The sequence below is a fragment of the Centroberyx gerrardi genome, chromosome 4 (genome assembly GCF_048128805.1).
Source record: "Centroberyx gerrardi isolate f3 chromosome 4, fCenGer3.hap1.cur.20231027, whole genome shotgun sequence".
Taxonomy (NCBI): domain Eukaryota; kingdom Metazoa; phylum Chordata; class Actinopteri; order Beryciformes; family Berycidae; genus Centroberyx; species Centroberyx gerrardi.
In genome coordinates this window covers 27,631,859-27,650,247 of record NC_136000.1, presented here as the reverse complement: position 1 = coordinate 27,650,247, position 18,389 = coordinate 27,631,859, and the positions used below count along the sequence as shown (strand labels likewise).

Here is an 18,389-nt window from a genome sequence, read left to right as displayed (position 1 = left end):
ACCATTAGGTGTCAGGCTTCACCACAGATTTGGGTTTGGGGTTTAGTTACTCTTTAAGCTGTTCGCACAAAGGCGAAACACAACAGCTCTTTCCAACAGTCACACAACAAGAGCGGTAGCCATGATCAGCCTTTTCCCCCCAAAGCGTGTGCTGAGCGATGCATGTGAAAGAAGCGGAACTGGATGGGCAAATGCTTTTAGAGGTAAGCGAGAGTTCTGGTACGCCTTGAGGTTTTGCTTGAGAAAATCAATGCAGAGTACATTAACGTCATTAAAATGCAGAATCCTGGTGGTTCAGCGGTCTAAGGCACGTACCATGTAAATGCGGCATGACTTCTAATCTGGCTTGGGACGTTTGTCACACGTCATCCCCCCTCTCTCTCGCAATCTTTCCTGTCTGTCTCTACTTTGAAGGCGAAAATGCCACACACGAAAAAAAACGTCATTAAAATGTAATTGATTCAGCCTGTGATCGCACTTCTCCCCTACCAAGTTGGTACAAATGGCTCCTTGGGCAGCAGCTCTTGACATTTTGCTGTCTGATCTAGGTGTGATCACACCTGCCTGAGAGTCTGTGGCATTTCAGAGCAAGTCATAATTAGGTGTGCTACAGATTGTTTTTGACCTGTGTCAGTGTGCTGTGGCATTAAAAAGGTTGGGAATTTACTCCTTGGCCAGCAGCTCTTCACATTTTACTAGCGCCACTTGTGTGATCGTCGTATACTCTAGGCTTTATGTGACATTTCCAAGCAATCAATAATCAGGTGTGCCGTGTAATTTTGTTTCTTGCGCAAGTGAGTGGTGACATTAAAAAGGTGGGAAAATGCTTTCTGTTCTTGAGCCTCATTTCTTTATAGGTCCTCTTGAGACACAAATCTGTCTTTTCTTAACCTCTAGACACTAGTAGGTTCAATGTAAAATGAGCTAGGTCAATTTTCCGTGGAGAAATAAAGGTTAAAAAATCTCTCTATATATACATTATATGTATGTGTTCCAAAATAAAAGATCCTCCATTCTGAATGCTGACACCTAATTAAAAGGAAAAGTGATTGCTGGTATAAAAATAAAACTTTCTATCAGAAAAGCATTTCTGAAGCATTTCTGCGACAGACTCATACAGTCCTTCCCATATTGTATCTGACATTTGAAATGACTGTAGGCCTCACCAGCTCTATTTGTTGATATTGCACCTTATCCTGGCAGTGAACCGACAAAAGCAGTTTGGGCCCTTGGCATGTTAAAACCTGCGCTGAGTCCTGCATAGTCAATGGTTGCCAGCATTTAGAGAGATCCATTCTCTGGAATGAGTTAGAGCCGTGGCTCTCAACTAGTGTGCAGCGATACACTCTGTGTGCTGCGGTGTGAGCCGAGGTGCGCCCGGAGGTTTTCAAATGAGCTTTATCACACATATTTTCCACAGGCTTATGCATGTCGGGCCCTGTCCAGTGGGTCTTTGTGCTTACATTTGTACTCGCTTCCCAGCAAGCGTTTGATGGACGGCAGTGTGCCAGAGGAGGCCGAGTTCAACGTCAACCCAAACAAGCACAACATTTTCCCAGCATGATATTATGGCACGATAAAGCTTCATATTTAAACAGCTTTTAGAACTGATATCAGAAAGATATTTAGCTTCTGATTTTACAAAACAATGCAGGTAGCAGCTATGGACGACTATAGGCGTTGTCTCAACTTTCATTTTGGCGCTGTTTTTATACAGGTTTTCAATTTCAACGGTGCAGATCATATCAGAATTTATTCAACGTCAAAATGTATTCAACGTCAAAATGATTTCTGGGTTGCTACCCCCTCTTATTTACAGGACTGAAGCCTGTGTGATGTTTCAAAGCAGTCCATAAATGTGGTGTCAGGGATTTCTGGATCTTGTGATGTCTTACCGCGATGTGCTGCAGCGCTCAAAAATTGGACAACCGCCTTTTTCGACAGCAATCTCGCACATCATCACAGTGAGAGCTCCCAGGTCTCCTCTTCCCTCCCTCCCTGTCTATCTGACTGTCTGTCTGTCTGTCTGTCTGCCTGCCAGTCTGCCTGTCTTGTGTCAGGGCTTAGGGCCGTGTTAGTTAGGAGAGCAGAGGTTGGGCTTGCGCTAGAGAGGTTGGTCTTAAGGCTTTGTCCACACATCACCACAGCTGATTGCTCCGCTGGATGGTTGGGATTCTCGGCTAAGACAGGGATTACTGACCCATGTCGGCTTCCCACCTTTACAGCAGCCTCTCCGATGTTCACCCTGTCTGAACTGAGAAACCACAGAGAGCTGACAAGGAGCGGGTGTGTGTGTGTCTGTGTGTATGTGTGTTTGTTTCTGTCTAAAACCTTGAAAAGATGACTCTAATATCTTTTTTGGCGACCAAAGAAGGCTTTTATAGCTGCAGTGTTTGAGCAGGCACAAACACAGACACGCAAGCACAGAAAATTGACACACCAAAATTGGTTTAAAATAAAAGAAAATATTGCCAGTCATTCTAGGAAGCTGATGAATATGCAAATATTTTATTTCCATCTTTGTGGCAAGATAACAAATAATCTCTTTAGAACCAGGCTGCAAAGCGACTTTAAATAGGTTGTGGGACTTGCATGTTGTCATGAGCATGGGCCATAGGGCAAGACTCAAAACTTGAGTGGTGGGTAGAAAAAAAGTTTAAGACCCCTTGTTTCAAAATCCGACAATTCAATAGGCGGCATTCCAACGTACAGTACACAATCGAGCCGTGTCATTCTACAGCTCAATAGCCGACATTCCAGTCTACAGTACACAATCGGGCCGTCCCATTCCGCTACGAAACAGCCTGAAGTTTCCATTGTTGCCCGGGCGGTGTTTAGTGCCAGAGACAGACAGGGCCAGCCAAGAGAGGAGTTAGGGCTGTCCTTCAGCCTCTAATGTCTCCACACAACAACCTAAACCCAAACTGACAGGCACACAGCAAACTGACAGCACGCTAAGAAAACACTATTGTTCCCCCCCAGCGAACGGCCAGGACACACCTTTCAGCGCCCGAAAGAGAGAGAGAGAGCGGCACAAAGAAGAGCCTCAGAGACAGGCGTCCAGGCCACACTCCGACCCGCACACAAGTCCTGTCACACACTCTTTCCCCGTCTGCACAATGTTTCAATTTCTTTACATACACACCAATGTACGCACACACACGCACACACACGCACACACACACACAGTCGAAGAGCTCAGCTAGCAGCCCGTCCTCTCAGGGTGGAATCCAGCGGATGCCTTTCCAAAAAACATCTGATCCCCTAAAGGCACAGTTCACTCAAAAGCAGTTTGTTGATGTTTTCAAAAAAAAAAAAAGGAATCTCAATTTCAAGCTGAGTCCAGGCTTCGAAGTATTAGTAATACGCCACCGAATTATGCACCACGCGCGGTCAAAATATGCGTCTGGTTTAATGAGAAGGATAATGAGAGGGTAAAAGTATGAGAATGCCCTGTGTCGGCATGTAAATGCCTTGCCCCATACTGTTTGTGGAAATGGGAATTTCACCCTACTGCAAATTCACCCACTGCCATTTTGACAGCAAAATTAGTCAGTGCGTGTGTGTGTGTGTGTCATGTATTTTACATTTCTTATAATTTCCATTTCTTTGTTGCCTCAGCCCTCTCATTAACTTCATACTGTGTGTTGTAATGGTGTCAACAGGCACAACAGTAAGAGGGGCATGGGTGTGATGATCATACCTACACACTGTATGCACTGATGAGGGCTGCAGTGTGAGGGCTTGCTTTTATTTGTGGGTGTACATCCAATTCTTTCTCACCTATTTTGAAGCACAATCTTTATTCCCACAAGTTTACTGGTTTTCAACCTTTGACAGATGACCCAATTCATAGTATTCTGTTACATCACCAGACGGCCATCTTGGTAGGAAAATAACAGGTGATTGTAATAAAGTAACAGGTGATTATAATCAAATGACAGCCACAGCCACAACTGTGTATATGGTAAAGCACCGTATTGGTAGGAAATGCATGTGACATCATGGGAATACTATGAATATTAAGGTCCTTACACTGTTCCCAACATTTAAGACATGCAAATTGAGATGCAAATGTGATTGCATTCACATCCCATTGATATTTAGACTACTCCTAGTGATTAAAAAGAGAGAGCGCTAGATTAAGAATTGGTCAATCTCAACATACAATCTCTGGCCAATCCTAAAGACAAGAGGTTTGCTCATGAAGTTCATCCAAATTTGTCACCCAGTACAGAAAGAAATACAGAAATACAGACTAATTGTAGCAAACAAGGGTACAGACCAACTTTTAGAGGAAATACGGCATCCAAAATTTGTTTTCCGACTCCATCTCTTACAGCGCAGCAGGACGTCTTTCAAGTCTCCAGCCTGTCTTGACCCTCCCACCCCCATCTCTCTACATCTGGTGTTAACCTTACCTTCTGTCGAATCTCCTCTTCCATTTTGATAGGGGAGCCAAGTTCAGCGACCTGGCGGACCCCCTCGCTGGCATAGCCTCCATACTCCCACAGCACGTAGCTCCTGGAGTGGGACGCGCCAATCAGAGCCGACCAGTGGTTGGCTCGTCCTGGAGGACAGAGACACAGACACAGAGAAATGTGGGCTTCAGCGGTGTCAATTCTGAATAAACTGGAGTAAAATGAATTGCTCTGGGCTGTTTTCAGTTTTGAGGAATGAGTCAGTAAGGAATGGAGGTAATTACTAACTGACTATATGAATGGCGAGCTTGCTGGCCGACTGCCTCCTTGATTACAACTAAATGTATTTCCAATATGGATAATAAACTGCTTTTTTCAGTTGGTCACTCAACATTATCCTTGAATCCCCTCCCTCTGGGACAGATTATATATATCTACTGTAGATCTTTGGAAGGAAAACGCACACACACACACACACACACAAACACATGCACAGCTAATCCGCTTAAGCGCATCACTGTGATACTGTCTTGCAATGAACTTGCTTTCTTATTTTCTGAGAAAGTAAACTCTGATTTAGCTGTAACTCTCATTGTGGTAGATGTGGTGTATGTGTGCAAGTGTGTATGTGCATTTTTTGCATTCATGAATATCTACTTATGTACAGATGTGTTTGTACTTCCATAGAGAATGTTCATTGTGCATTTATGTGTGCGTGTGTGTGTGTGTGTGTGTGTGTGTGTGCGTGTGTGCGTGTGTGCGTGTGTGTGTGTGTGTGTGTGTGTGTGCCCATGCTTTGAACTCACTGGGGTAGTCTTTCGGATGTACTTTCTCTGACCAGTTGCCATAGAAGGTGAGTCTGTACTTGGCTGTTCCACAGGCACAGCACTCCAAGGCAGGGCTATCTGTAGCTTCACCATACACAGGCTCTGCAGGGGAAGAACATGCACATGACAACACACACACACACACACACACACGCACACATATGAGGTTGGAGGGTAAACAGCATACATAAACTTAATAAAATACATGAAGCAGAGTTCAGCCGCTAATAGACTCACTCAACACAAATAGAGATGCGTTCATGCACAACTGTGCGAGCTTGAACACAAATGAATACCAGATGACTGACTGCAATTTGTAACCCAGCTAGAATGTCACAAAATAACACACCTAGAATAAACCGGTATTTGCATCACACATTAACCCAGACGCAGACTCATAAATATTCAAAGTTTGCCCTCGAACAATGTTTTGCAAAGACGGGTCAAGGGGAATATTTGAATATTTATGAGTCACCAAATTATTCTGAAGAAATTGGAATCCTCACTTGCAATCTAAGTTATAGCAGGATGAGTGAAACACTGAAGGCAAGTATGCCAGTAACCTTAAGCAGGGTAAATTTAGCTTGATTAGCTTGCATAATAGCCTGCAAAATTAGATTTGGGTCAGGAGAAGAAGTTACTTTGTAAGTGAAGTCGCCTGAGATAAAGTTTGAAAACCACTTGTCCAGGCGCTGGTTTTTATTGTACAATAAATGTGTGCATCAGAGCTGCGAGAGTCCTGCTGCCTCTTTGTTTTACACGTGTTTATTTGGGAAGGCTACAGGATTCCAATTCTGTCAAGGTGTTTTTCTCTGCTGTAAAATCATAGGTAACATAAAAGCTTTGGTGCGGCTCTGTGGTGAAATACAAAAGAATATTTAAGTTCCATGCGGACTCCTGAGAGATCCGTGACTCGTCCTCGTTTTGCTGGTGCCTCTATTGGCTTCATTTTTTTTTTTGTGGAACATGATATGAAAGACTGGGAGCTGTTCCGTTATGAAAGGAAAAAAGAAAGTCAGATAGAACGGGGGATAATGGAGCGATGATGAGCAGTCAAGGATGAAAAGACGAGCAGACGAGGAGGGAGGAAAGATGACGGGCAGCTGTCATTACCTTTCTCACAGAGTCGGATGGTGAGAGAGCCCTCATCCTGGAAATAGATGATTCGCTTCTGGACAATGCTGGCCCTGGAGAGAGAAAAGAGAGGGGGGGGAAAGGAAGAGAGAGATGGAGAGACAGAGTGAGACAGAAAGGGAAAGGGAGAGGAAGGGAGAGAACGTGGGATGGGGAGAGGGGAGCAGAGGTGGTATTAGAGGGATAATACTATAGTGTTTTTGTTCAATACCAGAACCATGTATTTCTCAGCGAGAGGGGAAGGTAATGGGTTCCCAGAGGTTTCATAATGGACACGTAGTACACATCTTTTCACAGACGCTGCGCTGTGTTCTCCGAACCTCATGACACAATCACACTACAGCGATATGAAATGTAACTGAACAATCATGCCCTTGGACAGAAGAAGGAGAGAGAGGACGGACTGGCGAAATGAGGTAGGAGGTAGGAATATAGATCTTTTCAGTGACTCCGGATAGGGCCAAATTGGAATTTATGACTTAACATTGCTTGAGAATGAAACTGTCCGAATGAAAATTGGGTTGTTTTACCAACACCAGCAGGGTTCTTATTGAGTAAAAATGCTATACACTTCTCATATTATACAGATAAATCTTCAAAACCGTGTGATGCCTTCTCCTATGGAAGCCCCGAGGTGAAACACTGTCAGGAGAAAAAAAAATTGGAGTGGCTTTTGCCCGGCCTCGCAATACTTCTGTGTTCCCTGACAATAGTTTTGCCGTAGCCTCACAATATACTTTTACGTTCCTTTGCAATCATTTTGCGTTCCCTGGCAATAGATTTGCATAGCCTCGCAATACTTTTACATTCCCTTGCAATAGTTTTGCATGCCCTCGTCATAGTTATTGCGAGACCTTACAAAATCCATTTCTCTTAGCATACTTTTGAGAAGCACATTGTGTTGTTTTGTTCCGGGTCATCCAAGTCATGCTAGAGATAGCTAGAATAAAACCAGAAGTAAGGCTGTGTTAATATATGGCAACCTACATAGACCTATAAGGCTAATATACGGTATGCTGTGAGAAGATTTTGCAAAAAACATATTTAAAGGTCCCATATTCTACAGTTTCCAGTGTTTTATTTTCTGTCTTGAGGTCCATTCAAAGCTGTGTGTGTGGTGTCATGTACCAAAAACACTCTCAATCCATTTTTACACGTTCATTTTCCAGCATCTCTCTGAGCCTTACCAAGAACAGGCTGTTTCTGTCGCTGTGTCTTTAAGACTCATTAATATTAACAACCCCTCTGTTCTGATTGGCTAACCGTTTCAAGAGTGAAACGTGAGACACCGCAGCCCGGCAGCTACAGGTAGGGAAAACTCTCCGGTAATAAACAATGAGAACCGCTCAACCGCTTTGAAAAAAACACTTTGTTAGTCTATTATTTCTTACAAAAATGATAATGAGCGAACCTTTGTGACGCCACAAAGTTACGGAAGTCCAAACGGCTCGTTTAGAGCGGGGGTTCCCAACCCCCGGGCCGTGGACCAGTGCCGGGCCGCGGAGGTGCTACTTCCGGGCCGCGGAATGGCTGCAGAATTATAATTTTCTTTATCATAAAAAACAAAATAAAAAATAAAAAATTGCACCTACACCAGTCATGTTATTTCATCCAAAACATCAAAAAATCGAAATTAGTTTCTTTGACTAGCAGCAGCCCTATGATCGGTGGAGTTTGAATGTCGGCTTGGCGCTTCATTAGTTCCGGTTCCGAACTGCACAGCACAGTGCAGTGTACAGGCAGAGTTGAGTGGGCCTCAGCAAACCTCCATGGACCGTTTCTTTGCGGGGTGTTAGGGTAAAAGAGATGGTGATGCACAACCGGAAAATGTTACCAAAAAGAAAAGCAAACAAACGTTGCTGCAACAAGGGCTTCATATCTCGTTGCTCACCGAATTGCCAAAGCTAAAAAGCCCTTTACAATCGGAGAGGAGTTAATTCTGCCCGCTGCAAAAGACATCTGCCGTGAACTTTTTGGGGAAAAAGCAGCTAGCATGGTAGGAAATTACTACCACTAAGAACAGACTTAGAAGCAGACTCGATGTGAGGAATACCCTGCGCGTCTCACTGTCAACCATCACGCCCCGGTATGATGTTCTTGTGGCTGGCAAGCCATCCCAGGGGTCTCACTGACACGAATATCAGTAAGTTGATGCTCATTAATATTTGTAAAGCTAGCTTGATCTCTACATTTACTTTTAGAAATGATAGGCTGAAATCACTGTGTGAGTTGCGTATTGAAGTAATGTCTTTAGTGACGAAGAAATGTCTAATTCTGAAGCGGTCTGACCGTTGAAATAGGCTGTTATTTACATAAAATTAGCCTTTGTTGCCACCCGCTGGTGAGTAAATATATGCAACTAAAACCATTGTAAATTAACTATTGTAAAACAATAATAATAGCGTAATAATAGCCCACTTTTTAAAATGCACTTTTTTTTTGCTACGATGCATATTAAAATTGACCACCGGTCCGCGATTGTTTTTTTTATGTATGCGCCGGTCCGTGGCACAATAAAGGTTGGGAACCCCTGGTTTAGAGGCTCGCTTTTCTAATGTGGATTGTGTGGATTTAGTTTAGTTTTCATACTTTCACCATGTTTAGATAGCACATCCAACTCCTTTATAATCAAAGAGGCAAGGGAAATCCTGTTTTACACCATATTGGACCTTTAACAGCTAGAGTTTCCCTCCACTCTGTACTGAAGTATGTTTCTTTTGGAGGAGCGACAAAGGCTGCAGCAACGATTTATATGAAAAATTCCAGTCTGGTTTCCATTTGAAACATAGTATAGAGACTACATTACTAAGAGCCACAAATGATCTTTTAGCAGCAGATGCTAATGAATGTTTTATCCTAGTTCTATAGTACTTGACCTTAGTGCTGCTTTTGACATCACTGATCACAACATCCTAATTGATCATGTAAGAGACTATGTAGGAGTCAGCAAAATTGAGCTGGGGAGTACCTCAAGGCTCCATTTTGGGCTTTCCATCCATCCTCCTATTTTGTTCTCTATCTACATCTTCCTCTTGGTCATTTAATTCAGGGACATAACATTTCTTTTCATTGCTATGCTGACGATACACAGCTATACTTGGTGGTAGATCCTAATGATAGCTGTAGCCTTGATACATTTTCTGCAACATAACAATGAGAAGTCTAAAGTTGTCATTTTTGGCCCTCCAAATTCGTCATTTATAATGCAAGAAAATCTTGGAAACCGAGTAACTAACAACAAAGCAGCTGCTAGATATCCGGCTGTCATTTTTCTCTGAATTTTGAGAAGCAAATCCAAACACTTGTTCAGTCTTGCTTCTTTCAAATTAGATCATTTCTTTCCACTAATGACCTGGAGAAAGTCATCCATGCCATCATCTCATCTCACATTGACTACTATAACTCCCTGTATTCCTGCTTCAACCTGAAAGCTTTATTTCATCTGCAACTTGTTCAGAGCGCTGCTGCCAGGCTTTCAACTAGAGCTAAACGAAGAGATCATATTACTCCCATTTTAGACACCTTACACTGGCGTCCAGTTCATTTTTAAAAATTTTAAAATTCTATTGATTACTTTCAAAGCAATAAATGGTCTGGCTCCAGCATATTTTTCAGAGCTGCTATCTCATTATGTGCATAAGCGTCATCTTAGGTCTGGAGACAAAACTCTTTTGACTGTTCCGCACGCCAGGATAAAGACTAAAGGTGATCGAAATTTTGGAAAAAATTGTGTGCTATAGAAAGTTTAATTAACTTTTTTCTTCTTATTATTATTATTAGAAATCAGAGAGTCTGTGCATGGTGCCTGCTGCATGGTCTTGAGCGTCCCTGCACCTTATACAGAAGAGGGACATAAAACTGGGATATGAAAGTGAACAGAACAACACTAACTCTGGAGACAGAGGAGGGACTGGCGACATTAAGTAGGAGTTATCGGTTATATTGCACCTATAAATCTTACACAGACTGAATGGCGCAGTATACTCTGCAACATAGGTTGACTGCTTGGGCATGAAATTGAAAAACACAAGTGAAATATACAGACTATTATTGGGTCGTCCTTGACGGTGTTTAGGCAAATTCTATGATTATTTGAGTGATGCTAGTGGCGAAGTGGTTGGGTGGAATGTCCTTACTTTTGGAATTATCAAGTCAATCAATCCATCAATCAATCTGGTTCTTTTACCAGTGTCTCTGATTGTGTTCTCTTTCAGTGAGAATGCTACATACCTATATCCACACCTATAGTGTATCATCTTCCCCCCGTTTCTTAAAGATTGTCAGATCTCAGGGTACAAATAAGTGTGTGGGCTCTTTATGGTGGGTCTTCACATGATAAGAGTTAGTATGAGACAAAATCGTTCATTTTGGTTCCAGACTGAGAAAGTTTAGAGGGGCCATAAAGGGGCAGCTGAAAGTAGCGTACTATTGTAACACGATCCGATTCGTGATACTGTCACATAATCCTTTCATGGCGGAGGAACGCAATCTTCACATTATTCATGTCCACAAATCTGCGTAATCTGCATTTCACAGTTTGTGCTCATTTCACAGAAGACTGCGTTGCTTCTTCAGTCTTGAGGTATGCTCTTGTTGCCAGATTCATTTATGCTTATAAGTATAATAACCTCTTCAGTCTTAAACCCTCAAGTCCTGTGTTTGTCCATATGATGCTGATGGCCACACTGTCACTTGAGTTATTGTAAAAGCACATTCACAGAGGAGTGAGTGTAGCCAACTTCTTCACCTTTACAGACAGCAGCATCTACCTACAGCTTTTCCCCTGGACTTCCCCTCTAACAGTGAGATTTAATCACAACTTTATCCTTTGCTGCATACTCCCTGATAATGGGATTCAGCCCGGGCTTCTCCCTCGAGATCTGCTCTCTCACAGTGGGTAAGCACATCTCCTCCAGCTTCTCTCTTGAGATGGCCTCGCTGACAATGTCATCTAACCACAGGGAAGACGGACCGCCCTGCCCGAAACCTCAACCACAAGAGTGATGGTAGGATCTTTTTGTCAAATAGCAACACCCGAGGAACTGCTGTGGCTAGATGCCCCCAATGTCTCCTGATAAGACTGCTTGGCAGCAGAGTTTCCAGCAGATGCCTACATGATGATGTATGCCTATATGATATTGTACATACAAAACCATGGGAAAACCATAGGACAATGCCACTTTTGATATTTTACAACATAAAATTCCTGTAAATGCGTCCTTTACAAAATAAAGATCATAGACATAAGTTAAGCCTCTTAACTCTTTTAAGATTTAGAATAATTGGGCAGCTTCCTCGCTCACAGGGATATATTTTTTTAGTTATACCATGTATGAATTACTAGGATCTAGGAAAGACAGAATTTACCTCTTATGCACCATATAATTGGAATAAGCTCCAGGACGTTCTCAAATTTGACAAATTAATAAGTCTAGAAGATTGTACGTTTCAAACAAACTGCATTTGTCTGTCCCATGTATTGTATATGGTCTTCTACTACGTATATTTACTGTATATCTGTATCTTTTGAAACTGTGCCCACTTGTTGTCCTGTCATAACATTTACCATACTTTTTCTTACTGCCCTTATATCATTTGTATCATTTCATCATTTTTCTATGTCTTGTTTTATGTATTTTGTATCCTAGGGCGCTATTGGAAAAGCCTTTGGAAGGGAGCCTTGCTCTCAACTGGCCTTCCCAGGTTAAATAAAGGTTTTATCTGTCTATCTAATAGGGGGATGGAGGGCAGGGGATGGAGCAAGGGAAGGAATTTAAGTATAAACTTCATATAGCGATGGAGAACTGATAACAGGACAGCACAGCAACACTTTTTGGACAATACTGACTTTGCTTTGCTCTCTGTCACTCTATCTCGCCCTCTCTGTACTCCTGCTCACTCGCCTTTCTCTCATCCTTCTACATCCCCGCCACCCACTATCTCTCTCTCTCTCTTTCTCTCTCTATTTCTCTGTCTCTTTTAGCTCCGGGAGGAAACATTTCCAGACACTGAGAGACTTTTCAGGAGTTTCTGGAGATGAAGGATCAGATTTGGGCTGAGCTCATCAGACCTATCAGAAGGACCAAGGTGACCTGGGGTGGAAAAACACGCCAACACAAACACACCCCCACATACTCACACACACAGACAAATGCATGCACATGTACGTACACACACACTCACACACCCTGGGGAGCTCGCATATAGAGGCACGTCACGTTCGCACAAGATAAAAGTCAAAACAAGGCAGAAATATACAAACCTTTCTGCTGAGAATCATCCTCATAGCATGATGACACTTTGAAGATGGAGAAATGAGGGAGAATGTGTGTGCGCGTAATTAAAGTAATCTAAAGTGATTTGGAAGTTTCACCGCAAAACAGCAACGCAATCAAGTCCTGTTTCTACTTTAAATACAATTTCAAGCCAAGAACAAAACTTTTCTGTGTCAACATTTGACAGCTTTTACAAAATCTCAAGCCAAAATGGTAAAGCATTATTAATATACAAAGTAGTGATTCCTAATGATGTATGGTATGACCTGAGATATTGTGAAAGCATTTAGAAGCAAGCGTAGCATTACAGGTATATAGCAAGTTGTATGTTAGAATTGCTGGGAAGAATTGAATTAATGGGAAGAACAGGATTATTTCTGTTTCAGTTATTTCAGTATCATGGCTGTAGCAGACAGCAGGGATACACATACACACAAATGTGAACATTAGTGCAGAGGGCATAGACATGTGAGTGCATCCACACACACAGACACACACACACATACACACACACACACACACACTGACAGGCACTCTCAGGTAGCATACATACATGCATGTATGCACACATACACACACCCCCAACAATAATTCTAAATGTACCTCCAGAATGTTAAAGCTGAAATATGCAACATTTTTTCGCATTAAAATAACAATCAATACATAGGATATATACAGTATTATACATGATGAGTCTGTGACTGTCTGTGACCCTGTGTGTTCATGCCTAAATCCTTGTTTGCCTGAAATTGGCTTTCTCTCCCTCTTATCGCCAGTGGAGGCTTTATGGATGCCGGTTACCTCAGCCTCAGACTAGATGACAGCTCATCAAGATGAGTGACAAGTGTTGGAACTGTGCTGGGTCAGGAACTTGACCAACTGAGGGGGAGGAGGGCAGGACTAAAAATACACTTCCTGCCTTAAGGAGAAAAGCTGCATATTGTATCTTTAAGTTATTGCTCTGTCCAGTGCCAACAACGTGTGAGACAAACAGTAACATCAGCACATGACAGACAGCTTCTGGCAACTTTCACTCACTAACACACTGATGAACATTTTCAACAGCTGACTCTTGAAAGAAGGGTCTGTACTGTAGCATTGTGCCAGTCCCAAAGTCTCAGTGTGGTGTTATGTGATCATGAAGGAGTGTCGACCCTCTCCAACTCCTACACTCTTAGCCCAGGCCACCCATGATTAAAAAAGCCGATTGGACGATCGAGTTGCGGTAGATCTGGCTTTTTGCATCCGCATTTCTTAAATTTAAATGCAAATCCGTAGCTGATCTGGCAATAAAAAAATGCCTCCCTCTAGTTATGCGCTACAGCTGTCACTAACAGCTTTGTCACCCAAAAAACCCAATTTGCATTGATTTTGAAACGCCAGGTGTTGGAGCTGGCGTCGATTTCAGACGTCCCAGAGCCTCACACCACCAGCGATTGAGATTCCAATAGTGAGAGAAAAGGACTGGAGCGCTCCCAACTGTAACTAGAGTTTTATTTGATGCCTCTTGGACTGAGCTGAGAGACATATGTTTGACGTCCTGCACTGGCAGCATGGTCTACCAGAGCGATGGGGAGAAGAGAAGAGAAGAGAAGAGAGAGGCAGACCGAGCGAGAGAAAGAGAAGGGAAGAACAAGTGCGGATTCCGTTCAGTCCCACGGCGCATTTGGGTCGATTCTTTCCCAATACCGGGAGGAGGATTGTGAGAGATGTGTGAAAATTCGCAGCTTGGGTGTGAAGATTCGTGGTTGAAGTCAGATTGCCACAATAACACAACTTTTTACTTCCTTTTTAATTAGATACCGCTCAATAAGAAACAGGAAATTATTTTCTCTAGTGTTGCACATCATAATGAAGCTTTACAGAACCCAAATATAGAGAAGTGTCTCATCCCTGGCTGCCATGAATCCGTGGGAAACGGAGGAAAGGGTTTCAAGAAACAATAAGTGACAAGCAAGTTAGAACAACAGAGAGATGAGAAGAAGAAAGAGTGAGACGGAAATTGGTAGAAAGGCGCACAGGTTCTGCGAGGTAACGCTAAATCTCTATCCGCACGCTGACAGACAGAAGTGACAGCGATACGAGCCGAATTTGCATAGCAGATGTTCCCCTATGAAGGGCTGGATTTATTGGACTCACAAACACTGGGATGGCTGTACGCCATCTGTCATACAGCGGCAGCAGATAAATTAAAAGTAACAGCTGTGAGTACACTGCGGAGGTAAGGGCAAGTTATAGCATCGAGCGCAGAGGAGGAAAAGATGCATGTCAGGGAGGTTACTCCCTCCGGGAAGTCAAATGAGGAGATGGAGAGAGAGAGAGAGAGAGCGGGAGAAAAAAACAGAGAGGGAGGAAGACAGACAGAGGGAGAAACATTTTCCAAGGCAGACTCACTCACAAGTTATCTGTTGTTTATCATTTGTATTCTGTGTTTGTCAAAAAGTCGCTGGCGGCTACAGATTGAGCGAACGCCATCGCTATGCCAATTCCAGCCCACCTAAGATTTGTTTCTGCTTATTGAGGTGGCCTGAATAACATTTACACTTCATAAAGCATTAATGAAACCAGGCAATTGTAAAGCAGCAGCTAATTGCTATCAGACAATATTATGCTTGTAGAACCATAAATCATAGTCATCATGGATAAAAATCAATCTTTTACAAGCACTGGCAGCTGTGTGTAATTTAATCTCTTATTCCTCTCCCTCTCTTTCTCGCTCAGTCTCTCTGCGTTCTCTCTCTCTCGTCGGTCTCCTACCTAACGATTTTCTTTTAATTCCACAATAGCCCGCAGCCCTCTTTGTAAGAGCAACATTAAGAATTAATGCGTTCATCACGGCATGACCGTCAAAGTATTGTAGTCCAGGGGCTAAACAACGAGTTCGCTGCATTCCACTGTGTTCCAATCAAATTCGAACAAAGCCTCATTTTCGCCATACGTGAGGTGATAATGCATAGGGTGAATGGAAATATGCAAATACGGACGCAATCCCAGCTAACTGCAATAATCAGTAAGTGTACCGGGGGTGCGACGGCGCGAATAAATTATCATTATGGATTATTCTGAAAGCTGCCTTTGTGTGGAAAAAAAACTTGTTAAGATTCCATTTTAATGTTTTGTTTGTTTTATGTGACGTGAGACAACGTAAATTGCTGCTCTGGGGATATTCAAGTTTTCAAAGTTTAAGTGTGAGTCTAAGTCTGTGAGCGAGAGAGGGCCGCTGAGGATAAAGCGGAGCATAACTAAAGTCATCAGTCTTGTCTTGTAATCTCATTCAGAGAAGAGACGACGCTGAGCAAAGATGCTGTAGAAAAGACTAAGAGAGACACAACACCAAGCAGTTAATAGCTCTCCTAATGCCCAGATGAGAAGAGAAAAACCCTTTCATCTATAGTGGACTTTTTTCAGGAATTCAGGAGTTGTTTCAGTCATTTCAAATAGTCACATAAAACAAAGGTCACCCCCCCCCACACACACACACACACACACACACCGCTCTCGAAATGACACAGTACAGGTTTAGAGTCACACCTGCTTCAAACCACAAATTGCCCCTGTAATAATCGTCTGTCTCTTTGTTGCTTTTTACACCGGCCGCAATGTGTCGCGCTTTCTGTTGAAACACCTGGCATTAGCTTTCTTAATGTCTTGCCTATAACCAATAATGACTGTCTATAAAAACAACAATGATCATGCAAGGGGATAACATTCACTGGCAGGGTAGCAGTCCAGATCTCTGTCTGGGCTTTTTACTTTTAAAACATTTAAACAAACATTTAAAAGCAAAGAAACTAGTTCTTATACCAAGACTGATACTCATAGAAGACACATTTGTCCTCTTTCAATGTTAAGTACATGTTTAAGTATACATGCACCAATAGAATATTGTTTTTTTAATCAAATTAAGCACTGAAATTGCCCTCCCAGACACAGTGACACCATATTAAAGCATCTAGAAAAAACAAAGATAAGCTTATCAGGGGGATAGAAGCATAAACTGATACCCACTTCAGTATGATGCAGCCGGTGCCAGTAGGTGGCGCTGTCCACATCACCTGTATCCTGGTGCGTCTGCGAGGCGTGCTCTCCGTCACCGCAGGGGGGCAGTTGGTCATGAACTGGGTGTCATCCTCATCAATGATCTACAGACGAAGAAAGGAAGGACTTAGTATTAAATATTGAAGCGAATGCCAGAAATGTTGACGTGACCAGAAAAGTGTTGCTGAGGTTCTGTGCTATTTGCTGTGTACTATATTTTGTCCTGAAAATGATTATCTAAAAATTTTTGCTCGTTTGTAAAACTTTACTCATTATCATAATGCAATCTAATGCTCTAAAAAATGAAGCTAAAACGCCACATGTAGCATTTTAACATCAATAGATCATTACCACATTAAGGTGCAACAGGAAGCAACAGGGTTTATGGGAAATATGGTCTTACTTTTGTGAAACACCACTGCCATGATATCGTCTTGACCATGGTCTCATTTGTTTACAGTAATTATACCAAGGTATCACAGTTTTTATTTGACGATGATATATTGATGTTTAAAAATGCTACAAGTAGCACCTTTAATATTAAACAGTTAGTGTGTAGTGTATATAAAAACAGTTATGACAACTGTACCAATTCTGACTTAATTTACAGCACAATTTCTTTGGTGGCATACATCTACTTGCAAGTTATCCAACTAACCACTTGACCAAACAGTCATTAGCCTACAGGTTTATTAATTGTTAGGGGTAGGGAATAAAGGAATACAGGCTACAGGTAAAATCTGGCTGAAACAGAGACAACATGAGACAACATGACTGATATTTGAAACCAGAACAACTCAGCTTCATTAAAACCACCTGAACATTCCATGAAATAATAGAGGAAATTTCCTCCTAGATGTGTCACGAGTGCACAGAGTGAACAGTGTCTCATCTTCATTAGCAATCTGACAGCAAGAGAGAGAAGTTATAGGTTTTATGTGGTCGGACTGGAGACATGTATGCACTGTTCATATCCACTTTTAATATGTTATCAGTTTGGGAAACGTGCTGGGCCTGTTGACACTGTACATTTGACGGTACTGTACATTTGCACATGGGAAACACTGCATCGGCTGAACACATCCACATCAGACGCACAGCTGGTGAACCGGTGAACGTCTTTATCCGCGATCTGCGGACGAGCCATGTTTGCTTCTGCTTTGATGACACTGCTAATGGTTGTTTTCTCCTCAATGGATCACAAAACTGAGTCCGCCTTGAGCCTAAAGCAAAGTTGAGCAGGAAAGGACAATTCTCCAAGTCCCTAAGTGGGGCTTTGGATAATAACAGTCTTGTGTATTCAAGATGAGTCTAGCCCAGTCCCTTCGGTCTTCGGGCTTTGTCAGACACTTTAAAGACTAGCCGTGAACGAACACACACACACACACACACACACATGACCTATGACCTCTATGACCCGATGTAGCTAGTGTTCTCCAGCTGCCTTGGCTCAACAATAACAATGACCTAACACCCAGCCCCAGTCTCCTGAGACGGACACTAAGAGGGTGAAGAAAGTCACAAACAGTTCTCTCTCTCTCTTCCCCACTGTATCTTTTTTCTCTTTCTTTCTTTGTTTCTTAGGCTCTGTCTTTCTCTGTCTCTTTGCTCCATCTGAGGACTCTTTTACTGTTTATGTGACTCAAAAGCCCCCCTCACTTCACACGCTCGCTCACACACACACACACACACAC

At 42.5% G+C, this 18,389-nt stretch overlaps 1 protein-coding gene across 1 annotated transcript in view; it reads right to left on the bottom strand.

The window, feature by feature from the left end:
• The window catches only part of spon1b (spondin 1b), a 67,709-nt gene that overhangs the window by 37,244 nt on the left and 12,076 nt on the right, over window positions 1-18,389 (bottom strand). Inside the window, exons 3-6 of the mRNA XM_078282990.1 lie at window positions 16,666-16,799; window positions 6,362-6,435; window positions 5,228-5,350; window positions 4,422-4,570 (exon numbers count right to left, since the gene is read on the bottom strand). Of these exons, the coding sequence (XP_078139116.1) occupies window positions 4,422-4,570; window positions 5,228-5,350; window positions 6,362-6,435; window positions 16,666-16,799 (480 nt within the window). The remainder of the gene's footprint in view (window positions 1-4,421; window positions 4,571-5,227; window positions 5,351-6,361; window positions 6,436-16,665; window positions 16,800-18,389) is intronic.